Consider the following 14877-nt stretch of genomic DNA (forward strand, 5'->3'; position numbering starts at 1 on the left):
TTTGTAAACCCCTTGATCTGAATAGTTGTTTCCTTAGTGAAAGTGAGCAAACTGAAGACCTGAAACCTCAGGGGAATTGACCAAGAAAAATACCTTGTTATGGAGAATGTGCAGGAGATGGCAACAGAGCCTCTTTGTGGTGTAGTCTGAGCACAGGAACTTTGAAAGCTGATGTGTTACATTTGTGTGCCAGTTGTGGAAGCTTCTGGGCTTCTGAATTAAAAGCAAGTCTTCTGAGTCATAGCAGGATTTCAAAGTTGCCAAGTTTTCATGTTTGGTGGTCAGGTTTTATGTTTAGGCACTAATACGTAGGGGTAGAGATGTCAAAGCTTATGTCTCTTTTTACCTAAACATTCTTAATCTATTTACAACATACATGCATCTGTATGTTGTAAACTCTGTATGTTGTAAACTCATTCTTATTTTGTCATTTAAAAAAAAAAAAAAAAAATCACCGTTTTGGTATTTCTAGCAGTGGGCTTAAGGTCTAAAAAATTTAGAGTGTACCTAACAATTTACAGTGAAATGAAGGGACAAGTCAGAAAACACTTATAACTGGCCCAAAGTCTGCTCTGCCTGCTGGTTTCTTCTGATGGGGTTGTGAGGAATATATGAATCAATGTTGGCTAGTCACTCAAGTTAATGTTTATGAAAAATTCATAACTTTCCTTTCATAGAATAAATTGCTATTTAATAAGACTATTTTCCTTTTAAATTGCAGTAGAATTTTGTAACACATTCTAGGTGATATTTTATTTTCACATACTTCAAAATTTTTTAAATAGTGATTTTTTTCCCAAAAGTGCAGACCTACAGTCTGGGCTTCTAAGTGCCAGCACACTGGTATATGCTATCTAACACCTTGCAAATGGGTTTGGATTTGTTGGGTATTTTTTGTTGGAGAGTTAGGACTTCATATTGTCTTGTGGTTCTGCGCTTTTTAAACTTTTTCTTATAATAGACTGACACCTCTTTACTTTCCTTAGGCATAAAGTCTTTATACTTTCTTAGATGGTTAAAGATTATAGCCAGTGCTGTGATAAGGTTAGGGAATCTTCAGTGCTTATGTTAGATTACAAAGTCTCCCAGAGGTGAAATAACCCTTGCATGTCCATTAAAGATTAATTTTATATTATTTTGCCAACAATACCTTTCTGAATAAGACACTCAAGCTTTTAAGGAAGCTTCCCCTGCCTCCTGCTTCGCCCTCTCTCCTTCCCCAGTGTAATTACACTAATACTGCTCTGTTTTGATTTTCAGTGATCGCACTGTGAGGATCTGGAAAGCTCGAAATATAATAGATGGACAGATCTCAGATACAGGAGATGCAAGTGAAGATCTTGCCAGTAATTGAAATTACAGGGGATAAAGGAATGCATTAATCAATTTGAGGTGCACTCTATGCAGTTAGCTGCATGTTTATTAGTAAACACTGATGACTGGAATGGACTGAAAATGCGTGAACTCTTCCACTAGACCTGCTGTCCTTAAAATATGTACTGTATTTAATAACCTCTTGGTAACATGCTTGAGTCTCAACAGTCACATGTATCTCTATATATTATGGCTGAATTGTGTGCATATGTAATACTTGCAGTTTAAATTAACTGGAATTCAGTCTTCTCTAATGACTATCTCAAAATTATAACCTGAAATATATAACAAAAGTGCTCTGCTGTATTTCACTCACAAGTATGATCAGCTGTTTTGCATTTTAGGGTAACAGGGAAAGGAATGTGTCCCAGGAATAAGCCTTTGATCATGAGAGGCAGTTTGAGGACTTTAAAGGTCACTTACACTGTTGTTAGGAAAGTGGAGTGAATAATAGATGGGAAGAAGCTGTTAACGATACATCTACCTGACATGGCTGTATCCTGCTAACAGCAAATGCCATATGATTTGTGTGTTGATAGCATATAATCTGTGTTGACCAAAGTTGTGCAGCTGTGTATACTCTGTGCTCAGGACTAGAACTCAAATGCCCACAAATGGCTATGTTTTATTTGTGTTTTGCCTATGTTCTGCAATAACTAGGTGTTCTTAATGTCATGACAAATATATCTTAATCTATTTTTCTTACGGATTTGTTTCTATCATCTCACATTTTCTTTTTTAAAGCAAATTGTCTTTCCTTTTTACCTAATTTTATATGCTGCTAAATGTATTTTAAATACACTGTTTTGCAAACCTTGGCAGTTACTTTGAGAACTGAACCACGTATATTGGAAAAAGCTATGTAAATAGATGGTTGTATAAAGAAAATATCTTATCTTGTGCCTGTATGACTTTTAAAGCTCTTGGAACCTGGATATTGAGGGAGGATGTATAATTTACCCAAATGCTCTGAATATTAATTTGTAAATTCTGCAAATTTTAAAATTTTATGTAGATTCAGAAACAGTGTTTGGATATTGAGGTTTTTTTTTGGTTGTTTTGTTTTTATTTTTCAGAAAATATCAGTCTTTAAATTATAGCTTGTGTAGGTAACAAATAAAGATGTGAATGTGAACTGCTTTTTTGCCTTGTCCATCATACTTCCTTTATAAGAAACTGACTTCCCTTGCAAAGGTGTTGAAATATAAACCCCACAATTTTCCACAGTGCAGTAGAGTAGCTACTGGTGAGTACTGTAGCCCATACGTTGTTCTCATATCCCACGTCTGTGTTCTCCTTGGCCATTATTTGTGTTATTATAGTACTTAGGAACCCTGGGGGCATTCCCTCACACTTAGTACAGTACAGACAAAAAATGAAGCAGGTGCCTCCTGTTCCTATGAGATGACACCTTATTGCATATGAGCTGTCAAACAAAGAAGTTCTGATGCCTCATACTAAGCTTGGTGGAATTATTTCCATCTGTGCTCAGCTTGAAAGGAGATGAAAATACTGCTTGTAATTCCAAGTTTTGATAGAAACAGGTGATGAATGATATATATTGTTAAAAAACAATGTATAAATTAGTTAAAGTAAGCAGCAGCACTACCACTTAGTGTTTATCTATCATGTTTTTTGGCTACTCGAAGGGTGTACACACAAATTATTTGGGACTATATCATAACCTTGAGCAAATTCCCAGTGGAGAGTGGATTCACATGCAAGACTCACATGAGAGGCTTTTTTTGCGTGATAGAGGGTCCCCATTCCTCTTGACCCAGCAGGTGTTGTGTCAAGCATACTAACAGCTTTTAGGTTTGACCTCTGGTTTTGGGGTTGAACACTCACGGCTGTGTGTGTAAGATTCATGTGAATATTGTGTTTTGCAACTGCAGGACAAAAGCCCTTGCAGACCTGACAAAAGCCTCCCTCTGTCCACCTGCTCAACTCTTGACAGACCACATGGGGCTGTGTGGCCATGGCCTGAGCTGCAGATGTTCCTCTCCAGTGAAGCTTGGCAGTACAATATGTCTTATTTGGCCTATCTCCTGATAAGCACCAATGTTACTTAATGTATTCATAAGAATATTTAATTTAATTTTTTTTCTTCCATAAAGTTATTCCACCTAAACCAAGACTTACCGTAGTACATAGCTTTCACACCTCTGCTTTGAAAGTTCTTGCCATCAAGTAACTGGAAGAAAAATGTCATTTTGTAAAGGTCACAGTATCAGTGTCTTGTTTTAATGGAGAATTATTTGACTGTTTGTTTTTCTCCAAACTTCATCTGTGCTGTAAATCCACATATGTGACAAAAGATAATATGAAATCAGAAAAAGTTAAGCACTGGACTCCTGCTGCCTGAATATGTTTGTGTCAAAAAGAAAAAAAAAAGTGGTCTCTGAAAATTTCATTTTTTAAGAAGTCATGGGAAAATCATGTTTTCCTCTCAAAGTTGGAATTCAGAAGTTGAGCAAAGTGTGTGGAAAAATTGGACTGTATCTGATCTTATCTGCTTAGATACAGACAAGGTCATCTGTTACAATTCATCTCATCAAAGAAATTAATGCTGAGAAAATATTTGCAATGCTTCTGATTGTGTGTCAGAGCAAGTGCTTATCATGCCCCTGCCTTGTATAAAAGGCTTCAGATTGCCTGCAGAAGTCCTCCTTCACTGATGGCAAGGATGAGGAGCCTGTGTTTCTTGGCTGCTGTGCTCGCAGGTAAATACAACACATATGTATTTTGCCGTAGGGTTCAAAAGCAAAATATAAAGATGATAATGATAAAAGAGCTGTTAAAAGACATGACTGTTTCCATGTAAAAGGAGAGAACCGGCATGGCACTGACTCCACCTGAGGTGACTGTGGGAGGACAACAGAGCTGGCTTGTTTACAGATATGCCCCAGTCGTATAGTGTATTCAGCACTTGGGCACCAGCACAGGCAAAAGGGAATCAGTGGGTTCATTCAGCTCCTGAAAGTGACCTATTGCTTTGTTAGGTTTTTTTTCTGGAATTCTTACCCCAGCATACCAGAGGTTAATTTGGTCCATACCATAGTAAAGGGAGAATACACATTATTTTGTTGCTGGAGGGAGGAACCTCTGCAGCAAATGCCTTTGAAACATATGGATGAACCCAAAATGTAAATACTAATACTATTAAATTAAAAACTCTGTGGTAATATTTCAGTTCCTTCCTTATGCCTTAATTTTGATCTAATTTTTCAAAATTAAAGTCAAGGTTTTTAAAAATCTATGAGGATTATTTTTCATGTAATGAAAATTACATGTGGATCTTTCCAACTGCCTTGCTTTAGCTTCTGTTCCCATGGAAATTATCATGGAAAAGCAGCAAGGAGCCATAGGTATATATTCAACTGCCTGTTTGGATTTTGTCTTCTTTGTACGTTTACAGACATGGGCTGTAAATACAGTGAAAATGATGGGTTTTGAATCATTTTTTAAAGTTGGGAAGGAAAATTCTATCTTCCCACTTGCTGCTATCATGTTTGTACTACAATAGAAGTAAATCCTGGAGCAAGGGATGAACAAGGTTACAGCTTTATTCAGCTGCTCACACCTGCAAGTCTTTGTTTTTAAAATTTGCTGGAAAATGTAAGCTTTGCATTAATGGGAGAAAAAATGAAAGAAAATTCTTGGCTCCTGCAGGGGGAATGTTTTTTCCCTTGAACTAGCTTTTTCATTCACAATATCATTCATAAGAAGCATTTTGAAAGTATTTTACAATACAAATTAGTTCATAAAAGTCTCCCACAAACCTATCCTGTGTAAAATGATACAACATTAATAATCAGCTGTAGTCTGTTCAGTCATACTCTTTTATTTTGGCAATGAAAATGATAATGCTGCATTTGACTCTTATTAGAAAACACACCCCAAACCAAGATGATGTGATGGTTTTAGCTTATTTTGTGCTCCAAGAAGAAATAATTGAGGGATTGCAGGAGGATGCTCATATTCCTCCTATGCTTTAGATTAAAAAGAGGATATGAATTTAGAGTTTTTCTATGTGATACATCACGAGGGGGTGAGTGCTGGACAGAGCAGTCAGCCCGTGGGACATGACTCTGCCCCAGAAAACAGAGGTGGAAACCAATCCTGCCTGCCCAGCAGCTGGTGAAGGTTAACAGCCAGATAATTCCTGTTAATTCCAGCCTCTAGGAGATGATAATGAGGCACTGTGGCAGTGAGCTCTGCTGAGCAGTCTGGGAGCATCAGACCTGAGTGTCAGATGTTCCTGTATAAAAGGGGCATGAGAGTTTTCTCAAAAAAGCAAAGTAGATGGCACTCCTGCTTTTCTGTGTTCATATCCCCCACTTGGAAATCAACCCTGGCATTGCAGCATGATGGCATTCTCTAGTGAAAATCCACCGTTTAATTCTGTAAATTTTTCCAGTATCCATAATTACTGCTTGTGCACATCTGCTTGTAGAATTCTTTCTGTGGAGAAACCCAGACCGCATCAACAGTCGTGTTTTAGGCTTTCAAGCACACAACAGTCCACATGAAAAAAAAATAAAAATATATAAATAAAGCAGAGGTATTAGTCATTTTGTAGAAAAGGGCAATTATCGTTCAAGTAGATTTAATCCTTGAATATTGCTGTAATGACTAAAACGAGATAAATTAACTTAAAAATAAGTATGCTGCCTGTGATATGCCTGCTCTCTCTGAGAATATTTGCTAGCAGCAGTTTGTCAGCACAGCAGGAAGATGGTCTTGTGGTCCCCCTGCTCTTGGGAGGCTCTCAAGCAGAGGGCTTGACCTGCAGCTGTAAAAAGGGAAAATTTAGCACCTTACTAACAGTTTTTTTTTCATGATGGTTCTGTGAATGACTAATATATGCCTTTTCTTTTACTGCTGGCATCATCCCTTTACTCATTACCGTACCTGTATTAACACAAGCTACTAATGCTACGTAGATTTGGTAGTCATACAAGACAGAAAAGAAACTCAACATATACTGAGTGTTTTTCTATTTATATCATACAAGTGCATGCTGCTTATCACATATTTTTATCTCTGTAGATAAAAAACATCTGTGTATAACATAAGTATACAGAAAATGTAACATTTTAATACTGATCGCAGTCCTTACTGAAGAATCCCTCCTGTTCTGCCCGCCTGCAGTGTTGCTCTCACCAGCAGCTTCATTACACTATTTAACTTTCTATGAGTATTTCAAACAAGTTGTGCTTCAGCTGAGCACAGGCAGCTCTGAGTGCTGAATATAAGACGCACTGCCTCGGCTTGTAAAAGAAAGTGGTTGTTGCTCTTGCTCCGTTATGAGCAGACAGCTGCTCTGCCATCATCTTCCTCCAAGGGATCATAGTTCCTAGCCCTAAGACGGGGAGAAAGCACATCCAAAAAGAAAGAATACCTGAAGTTTGCAGTGCTGTGGGGTTTTTTTACCGCGGTTCTCTGCTGCTCTGACGGCTTTTCCCGGCCGCAGCCCTGGGCGTGTGCCTGGGCTCGGAGCAGGAGGCGGAGTGCCCGGGCGCTGTGGCGGTGCAGAAGCGCATCGACTGCCACCCGCAGCCCGGCGCCTCCCGGGAGGCCTGCGAGGCGCGGGGCTGCACCTGGTGCTCCAGCGACGTGCCCAACGCTCCCTGGTGCTTCTTCCCTGAGGACAGTCCCTACGGCTACGCCCGGAGTGGGAACGTCGAGGAGACGGCCCAAGGCTGGAGGTGAGTGCGTGTGGCTCCCTGGGCGCTGCAGGCCGCCGCTGCCCCAGGCCGCCGCTGCCCCAGACTTTCCCCACACACGTGTGCCAGGGAGGGTAAGGGACACCTTTCCCTGTGCATATGCCATAAAGCTGGGGCTTCTGCTCTCACCACACCTCAGGGGAGGCAACCAGGTGCAGGCACAGAGTGGTCACTCTGCTGCCCTGGCAGCTGTGTCCCAGGGAACTATGAGGTCTCCTAACTTTGGTTGCCTCTCTTCTGTCTTAACATCAAGGAGGGCCTAAAGCGAGGGCAGGGATTATTTGTGTCAGTAAGTCTATGATTTGTTTTTAAAGAGCTGACACAGAGTAGCTGGGTGGTTCCCCCAGCTTGCCCCAGGGTGGTCTCAGCCAGAGATGGATGGATGGATCGTGGTGCATGTGTTTCCACTGCAGGGTCACACTGAACAAGCGCCAGGCCTTGACCCTCTTCGGAAATGACATTTCCCCAATCGTCTTGGAAGTGGAGTTCCAGACAAAGGACAGGCTCCGGTTCAGGGTGAGTACTTGAGGTTGGAACCATTTAACCAAAGCAGCACATGCTCAGCTGACCTGCCCCCTGCTCACCTTGCTTTAGCTCTACGACCCCAACAAGCAGCGATTTGAAGTCCCACTCAAGATCAGTGGCCCCGGGGTTACCGCTGAAGAAGCCAACTATGAGGTGGAGTTCTCGGATGATTCCACGCACTTCACGATCAAGAGGAAAAGCACTGGCACCGTGCTGTGAGTACTACACGATTCATACTGCTTTTTGTAAAACTTAGGTGGGATGGAGTGGGCACTGTTTCCTTACGCCCTGTTGCGTGACAAGAGGTCAAAGGCAAACTGGAGGTAGTATAAATGCAGATTTATGCCTTGTCCCTGAAGGACTTTCATTTTTAATAGGGGTATGTGCCTGTATAACAGACAGTTATCTATGTGCTTGTATAAAAGTTTATTCAATAAGTCAAAAAACTTCTGAGGCTACAATTTCATGGCTTAGGATGCTGGTAAGCTCAACTCATCAAAGCACTGACCTAAAATTTCTGAAACTTGAGGTGTCAGGAACTGATTGTGTATTGCCCTCCAGCAGGCAGGTCTAGGAAGCTCAAAGCCATGGCGGCTGTGAGCCTCTAATTTCCACTGATGTCAGTGAATGGCACTGGCTCTAGTCTGTCCCTCTGCAAAAATACCATTTGTTTTCTCAAGCTAAAACTGTAAGTTTAACTTCAGCAAAAGCTCCCCTCACTAACAAATGTCACCAAGTGTCAGAATTTCCCCTTTCCTTGGCTTCCATCAACACATCTCTAGTGAATAATGCTACTTAGAAGGAGAGTCCCAATTAAGGTGCATTCCTGCCAGCTGCTTTTGGGAATGCAGCAGTGAGCAATTTAAGGATGGCTTAACATGAGTGATGCAAATAAGACAATACAGCCTCTAGAATGGTCTACAGATTCCCATCATGCTGGGTTTTTAATGAGCTGACCATCCTTTAGAACTACAGTCTCATGACATCTCTTTATACATGTCACAGTCAATTCTGTGAAGTTTTACTTATGCAGGCTATTTTAAATGAATGTATTATGCATTACTCTGATACCAAAAATAATTTAATTTCTCTTTAGACTTAACACTTAGCTCAGTGTAAACAGTGGGCTTTTGTTAAAGGCGCAGTTTTCTTCTTCTTTCTGTAAAGGCTTATTAATTGGAATGCTGATGTAAGGGGTGAATGCAGAGCAAGTGGCTAGCTCATGGCCCATTCCCATTCAGCCCTCCTCACCTTCACCCAGACCTCAAGGGTTTAGCCCAGGTTGATGAAACTTGAGATGTCCCAGCTAAGGGAAGGGGCCTGCCATGGAGCAGGTGCAGGGTCTGCCAAAGGCACAACTTCAGTGATAGGCAGAGGAGCACAAGTCAGTCCCCACTGAGCAGGTTTCCAAAAGGGCACATTCAGTGCCCTGTTGTAGGGCTGGAGAAGCCTCCTCCATTCCCCTCCATCTCCTTGTGCACCAAGGCCCGTGTTCAGCAGCAGAGGTGTGGGCTGCAGCAATGCTGTGCTGCAGAGCCCAGGGAGGCAGAGGGCAGCCTTGGCTTGCAGCACCGGCACAGCATCAGCAGTGATCTGTGGGAAATTGTACACTCCCCATGGGAAATTATACACTGCCTCCAGGCAGGTAAAGGAGTGCTCCTGAAACCCAGCCAACCCCAAAAAGAGGAAATTGTGGGTGAATATAATGCACAGTTAATGGACTTTTATCCTGCAAGCAATGGCAAGGCTGCTCCCAAATTATTCTTACCAGCAGAGACACAGGATTTTGTGTACAGAAAGGGAAATTACATGCTCCTATGAATTCTTGTTTCATGTGAAATGGCACAGCCAGCGCTGTAGACTGAAGGATTCTATCAGGGAGCCATTCCTCTCACAGCTCAATGATACTTGGTTTAGTTATATTCCCCATGTGAGGAGCAGAAATGCTTCCCCTTCATTTGATTGCTTATCCATCCTGTCAAAGTGAGGAAATGCAGGTGCTCAGAGATAGCTCCACAGCCTGTCTTAGAGGGATTTTCAATCTCCTTAGCCACCAAAAGAGCTGTGCAGATGGAATCTTTCAAAACAGGAAAGCAGGTTTTATATCCTGGCCTGAAAGCTATGGGTTGCTGCACCTATTTTACTGGGAGGGACAAACCCTCAGCAATCAGCATTACAGGAACATCCCCATCAGTGGCTGCACTTGACTGGCTGGGTCCATGAGTGCACTGGTGGCATCTGGCACGTTAAGTAGATTTTCATGTTAGTTCAGCCTGCCCACAGTCAGGTTTGAATGCTAAAACCCAAATCTTTTCCTTTGGGCTCCCTCCAGAAGTGGGAGCAGCTGCTCCAGAGCACCCAGGCACCAAGCTGCACAGCTGGTGGCCTCTGTGCCTGAGCCAGGTTAGGGCAGGCTGTGTGGGAGAGTGTCCCTGAGAAACAGGCAAGTGCCTGACACCTGGAGGGACTTTAGCCTCCTATTTTACAATGTGAACAGCCATGGCCTTACTGTCTCAGTGAGCAGCTGAGTCAATTATTGATTTCCATATGCACACAAACACTGCTCAGTCAATGTGGGCAAATAAAGCCTCTTCAACAGGTGCTGCAATTGCTCTCCCCAGGTGTGGGTGGATAATTACTTGTGTCTGCACCAGACCAGGTCAGGGTTCTCTGCTGGACCTTTTAAATATCTCTGAGAAAAACTTATCCATTGTAAAGCAATCTCAGATCCTCAGAAATCTGCTTTTCATTATGCTTCTTATCCCTTGCTAGCAGAGCCATGCTGCTGGGTGACCTACCCCCCAAAAAAGCCTAAATTCCCTGGTGATGCCCAGCATGCTCTGGCACAGCTGACAGTCCATCCAGGAAGAGAATGGTCTGTCCCAGGCAGAAGTACACTGTAGGTTTGGGTTGCTCTTTCAAAGTCCACACCTGTATTTTCCTGTCCTCCTTTGAGCTGCAGTCTGTCCTGCCATCCATGTCTTTGTGCTTTAGGCTGTGAAGCAATGGGGTGTCAGCCTCCTGTCTGTCTGCTTGATAGAAAGCCCCATCCCTGCTCTGCCACTCACACACAAAGCCTCCTCCTTGTGAGGAATGATTTAATTCTGCATCGGAAATGCTGCAGGGGTGAGGCAGAGGAGGCTTTGAGTGAGTTTTACGGGTGTTTCTCACGCTCTCTGCATGCAGGGAGATGTAGCCCAGCTACCCAAGGAGGGCAGGACAAACTCAGGGCTCCATGTAATCACAGTAACAGGGGAGAGGAATAAACTATGTGAGGGAGAGACATTAACAGCTGATTGCAAACCTCATGCAGAGCCAGGAGCAAGAGTAAAAGGCCAAGTCCTCCTACATTTTCAGCTTGCTCCAAGGTAATCAGTTGACAGCTGCTGCTTTGCCTGCATGGGGCGAAAATTAGACAGAGTCATGTAGGGAGATGATCCAGGCACTGCTGGGGGCTGCCGGGACCAGGAGCTCTTGGGCAGCCTCCCTTTCTCCTCCCAGTAATGCCTTTTGGTTTACTCCCTCTTACTTTTCCCCTTCTCATCCACTGCTGTCCTGGTCTCTGTCCCATCCCATACTGCTTCCTTCTTTTCACCCTCTCCAAAGCTCCTGCTGTTTTGCCACTGGCTAGGGAAGGTCCTTTTCTGTGCCAGTAGGTATCCAAAGCCATGGGGATAAAGAGGTGCCATGTCCATGCATTCACTTAGGGGGATGCCAAGGGAATCAGATGAGACAGCCAAGCTCCTGCTCCAGTCCAGACGTCAGGTGTTTTCTGTTTTCCATGAGAAAACTAGAAACCTGCATCTGATTTAAGGCTGCAAGTCACAATTCTGAACCATGAGGGATGAGTTCTAGTGAGGGACATGGATCTCCTGCCCCAGAGGTGAAGCTCCCAAACTACCATCTTTTTTGGGCAGTGGAGACTGCAGGGAGCCTCTTTTCACTGCTGTCATGCTTGGAAAATAACTGCTTTGGCAAAATTGGTGTGGTCAGTGGAAAAATGTTTTGTCAAGAGATTTAGTTTAGTAAATCCTTGCTTAGTATATCCTGGTTGATCTTTTAGCTCTAATTGGAAACTGTCCTATCATTGGCCAGGGCCCTACATTAGTAAAAAGAGGAGAGAAAATACTGTGTTGTAATAAGGCAGGTGAGGAAACTAAACAGCCTGTGAGTTGCTTTGTGGCACATACACTCGGGTTAAGCACTATTCTCCTTCCTGCTCCTGCCACACTAGCAACAGCAGCCACTGGAGGACTTAATATCAAGTGAGAGCATGAGGGCTTCAAGAAAGTGTAGATTTTTTCAAGAACAGAGAATAAAAGGCTGGGAACTGTTTGCTTTAAGACGGTGATAAATAACAAACACATGCTCATTTTGCAGTGTGTGATTACTCTGTGGGACTCATTGCCCCAGGGCAGCAGTGGCACAGGAGGCCTAGCAGGATACACATTCAGGCAGAATAAAAAAATCAGCTGCAGGAAAATAAAACCCCCAAATGCTTTTGTCTCCATGCTTCATAACATCAGTTAATTCCATGAAAACAGTTGGAAACTTCCTCCATAAGCAGATTATTGCAAGACTGGGTCTGAGTGACATCTTATGCCTTCCTTTGTGATATCTGGCTGGGGCCATTGCTGGAGACAGGCTGCAGAGGGATGGACTATTGATTTAATTCTCCACTTTAATATCCTGACTTTTCCTTCATGATGTCACACGAATAATGGAAGGCAGAACATTTTTTTAACAAGCCAGATAGGGACTACTTTCTATTAAGTGTTTAGGACTCCTTGTTTGCTCTTGCACTTGGGAATATATTACACAAATAGTATGTTATTTATTATAAAATAAGAAAAACCTAATCAAGATTTTCCCTAATTTCCAAAAAGGCTGCTGCAGAGTTCAGCTGCCTTTTTTATTTTTTGTGGTAGTTGGCACGGATACCACTTACCATGAAGATTTTTCTACATAGGCAAGGCTAATAGAATGATTTATAATGCTATTGTCATAACTGCAGTTTTGCTGAAAGCAAGGGGGGGGTGGGGAGGGGAAATCGTATGCATCATGGGTAGAATGGGTTTATTCCTAGCTTTTAAGAGCCATTATTATTATTATTATTATTATTATTATTATTATTATTATTATTATCATCATCATTAAGATTAATGTTACCTAGGCAAGAAGTTTTGTAGGTATATCACTTACCCACGTGTTTTCAGAGCAAAAATTAAGCAGTCTATCCAGTGACGTTTCCTGATATCACAATGAATACAGTAGAAATAGGACAGAACTGTGTCAATAACTGTAATTTATTCTGCACTTCCTTCTTTCTATAAATCTCATATTTGTGGAAAATCTGTTGATTACTTCCGCTGATTTTCTCCACCTACTTGAAAAATCACCTTTAAAGTAAGATAAACAGACAAAAATTCAGTCTTGGTGGGCCTTCTGCACTCCAGTGGTGTCTCAAGACTTACAGCTAATAAGGAATGCAGCTGTTGTGAAACAGTATTATGGTTTAACCCCAGCCAGCAACCAAGCGCCACACAGCTGCCTGCTCATTCCTGCCTGAAAGATGGAGAGAATTGCAAGGGTAAAAGTGGGAAAACTCATGGGTTGAGACATGAACAGTTTAATAACAGAGAAAAAAAGAAGTTGGACTAGTAGTAATAATAATAATAATAATAATAATAATAATAATAATAATAATAATAATAATAATAATAATAATAATAATGTAATTAGAAGTAAAATAACAGAGAGAAAAATAAAACTCAAGAAAGAAAAGTGATGCAAATGACAGCAATTACCCACCACCATCTGACTGATGCCTACCAGTCCCTGAGCAGCAGTCTCAGCTAGTTTTAATGCTCAGCATGAAGCCATATGGTATGGGATATCCCTTGGGTCAGCTGAGGCCAACTATCCCATCTGTGCCCCCTCCCTGATATTTGTGCACTCCCAGTCTCCTTGCTGGTGGGGCAGTGCAAGGGGCAGCAAAGCCCTGTTGTGCTCTGTTAAGAATTGCTCAGCAATACCTAAAACATCCCTGAATTATCAACAGCTTCCAGCACAAATCCAAAACATCACCCCATACCAGCTACTATGAAGAAGGTTAACTCCAGCCAAAATCAGCAGTCAGTGGAAATATTTTTTAGCAATCTGAGACCAGTGGAAAGCCATGGAGATCCGGGCACCTAAGGTAATGCTTCTTAGCAGCTCAAGTGTGTTGAGTCAGTCAGTATATTTGAGGTTCATTTGAAAATAGGGTGTGTGCTCCTCACTCCCTAAGTGCTTTAGCACTTTTTGGGCAGGCTGTGGTAGCCCAGGCCCTCTGGAAGGGTGCACCCAGGCTTTGCTAGGAGGCTTAGGCCCCCTTTTGGACAGCTGTGTGAAGGTACAACTAAATTTGCACACAGATAATATACAGGGTGGTCTGGAGGCTAAGAAAAGCAGATGTCATAGAGGGCATTTTCTCCAAGTGGCTGAGTGGACCAGTTATGTGCAGCTTAAAATAATGAGCTCAGTTTTTCAGAATTCATTGCATCAGGAAGAAAAAAATAAAAGAGCAAATCTCTCACAACTTAAAATTATTTTCGAATGTACAGGTAATGCATGGTGCTTGTCCTAATGATGTATTATATATGTGTCCCAAGTCTCCTAATGCTGGAGATTTTGTAAGACCACTTTTAGAAGTGCCACCAGCTGGTTGGTCATGGCAGGTGAATCAGTGTTTCGAGCCATTACACACGCTGCAGTCATTGGCCTCCAATAAACTTCAACAGGGTAGTTGTTCACTGAGGTAAATCGTCATGTCCAGTTTGTATTACAAAGGACTGATGACTGCACTCCTGAAAACCATCTTGTATAGCCTTTTAGTCATCCCCCTCAAACATTGTGACAATGTTAGTCATGAACTACACCTTCAACATGAACAGGATGTTTTATCTATCTGCCTACTCACCTTCCTTTTAATACTACTTCCTTGGGCCACTCCAGTTATGTTTCATCTTGATAGCCAGTGGCCTGACTGCTGGGTGTGAGACTAGTGTGAGACTGCTGGTGTGAGACTAGGTTTGGCCCTTGCTGGCCAAAAATGTTAATTTTTACACAGGCCTTTTCAATCTGAATCATTCTTTTTTTCTTGATAAGAGGTTAAAAATTACAGAGTTTTACTCTTTAGTGCACTGTGTTTGGAAGAAAAGAGTAGCTTTTATCAGACTCCTTGGATGTGCAACAGATGACTGTTGAC

General features: G+C 42.2%; 2 protein-coding genes and 1 long non-coding RNA gene across 15 annotated transcripts in view; 2 read left to right on the top strand and 1 right to left on the bottom strand.

Annotated features, from left to right (window-relative positions):
- Nucleotides 1–2509, top strand: part of KIF21A (kinesin family member 21A) — an 86865-nt gene extending 84356 nt beyond the window's left edge. For all 12 annotated transcript variants that reach the window (XM_086886836.1, XM_086886825.1, XM_086886829.1 and 9 more), the window contains one exon: nucleotides 1261–2509. In XM_086886836.1, the coding sequence (XP_086742962.1) occupies nucleotides 1261–1354 (94 nt within the window). In that variant the 3' untranslated portion in view covers nucleotides 1355–2509. The remainder of the gene's footprint in view (nucleotides 1–1260) is intronic.
- A 1421-nt stretch (nucleotides 2510–3930) lies between these two features.
- LOC111923018 (sucrase-isomaltase, intestinal-like) overlaps nucleotides 3931–14877 on the top strand; it is a 59154-nt gene continuing 48207 nt past the window's right edge. The window contains exons 1-4 of the mRNA XM_023918632.2: nucleotides 3931–4097; nucleotides 6851–7085; nucleotides 7517–7619; nucleotides 7698–7843. Coding sequence (XP_023774400.2) covers nucleotides 4052–4097; nucleotides 6851–7085; nucleotides 7517–7619; nucleotides 7698–7843 — 530 coding nt within the window. The 5' untranslated portion in view covers nucleotides 3931–4051. The remainder of the gene's footprint in view (nucleotides 4098–6850; nucleotides 7086–7516; nucleotides 7620–7697; nucleotides 7844–14877) is intronic.
- On the bottom strand, nucleotides 8541–13503 carry LOC147653440 (uncharacterized). Of its 2 annotated transcripts, none has more exons than XR_015286147.1 (3): nucleotides 13461–13503; nucleotides 11158–11432; nucleotides 8541–11023 (listed from the first exon to the last, which is right to left on the bottom strand). It is a non-coding gene; the product is annotated as an uncharacterized LOC147653440 (long non-coding RNA). The 2 variants fall into 2 exon arrangements; XR_015286146.1 differs by lacking the exon at nucleotides 13461–13503 and adding an exon at nucleotides 12831–13027.

Source organism: Cyanistes caeruleus, chromosome 4 (genome assembly GCF_971803275.1).
Source record: "Cyanistes caeruleus chromosome 4, bCyaCae1.hap1.1, whole genome shotgun sequence".
Lineage (NCBI taxonomy): Eukaryota > Metazoa > Chordata > Aves > Passeriformes > Paridae > Cyanistes > Cyanistes caeruleus.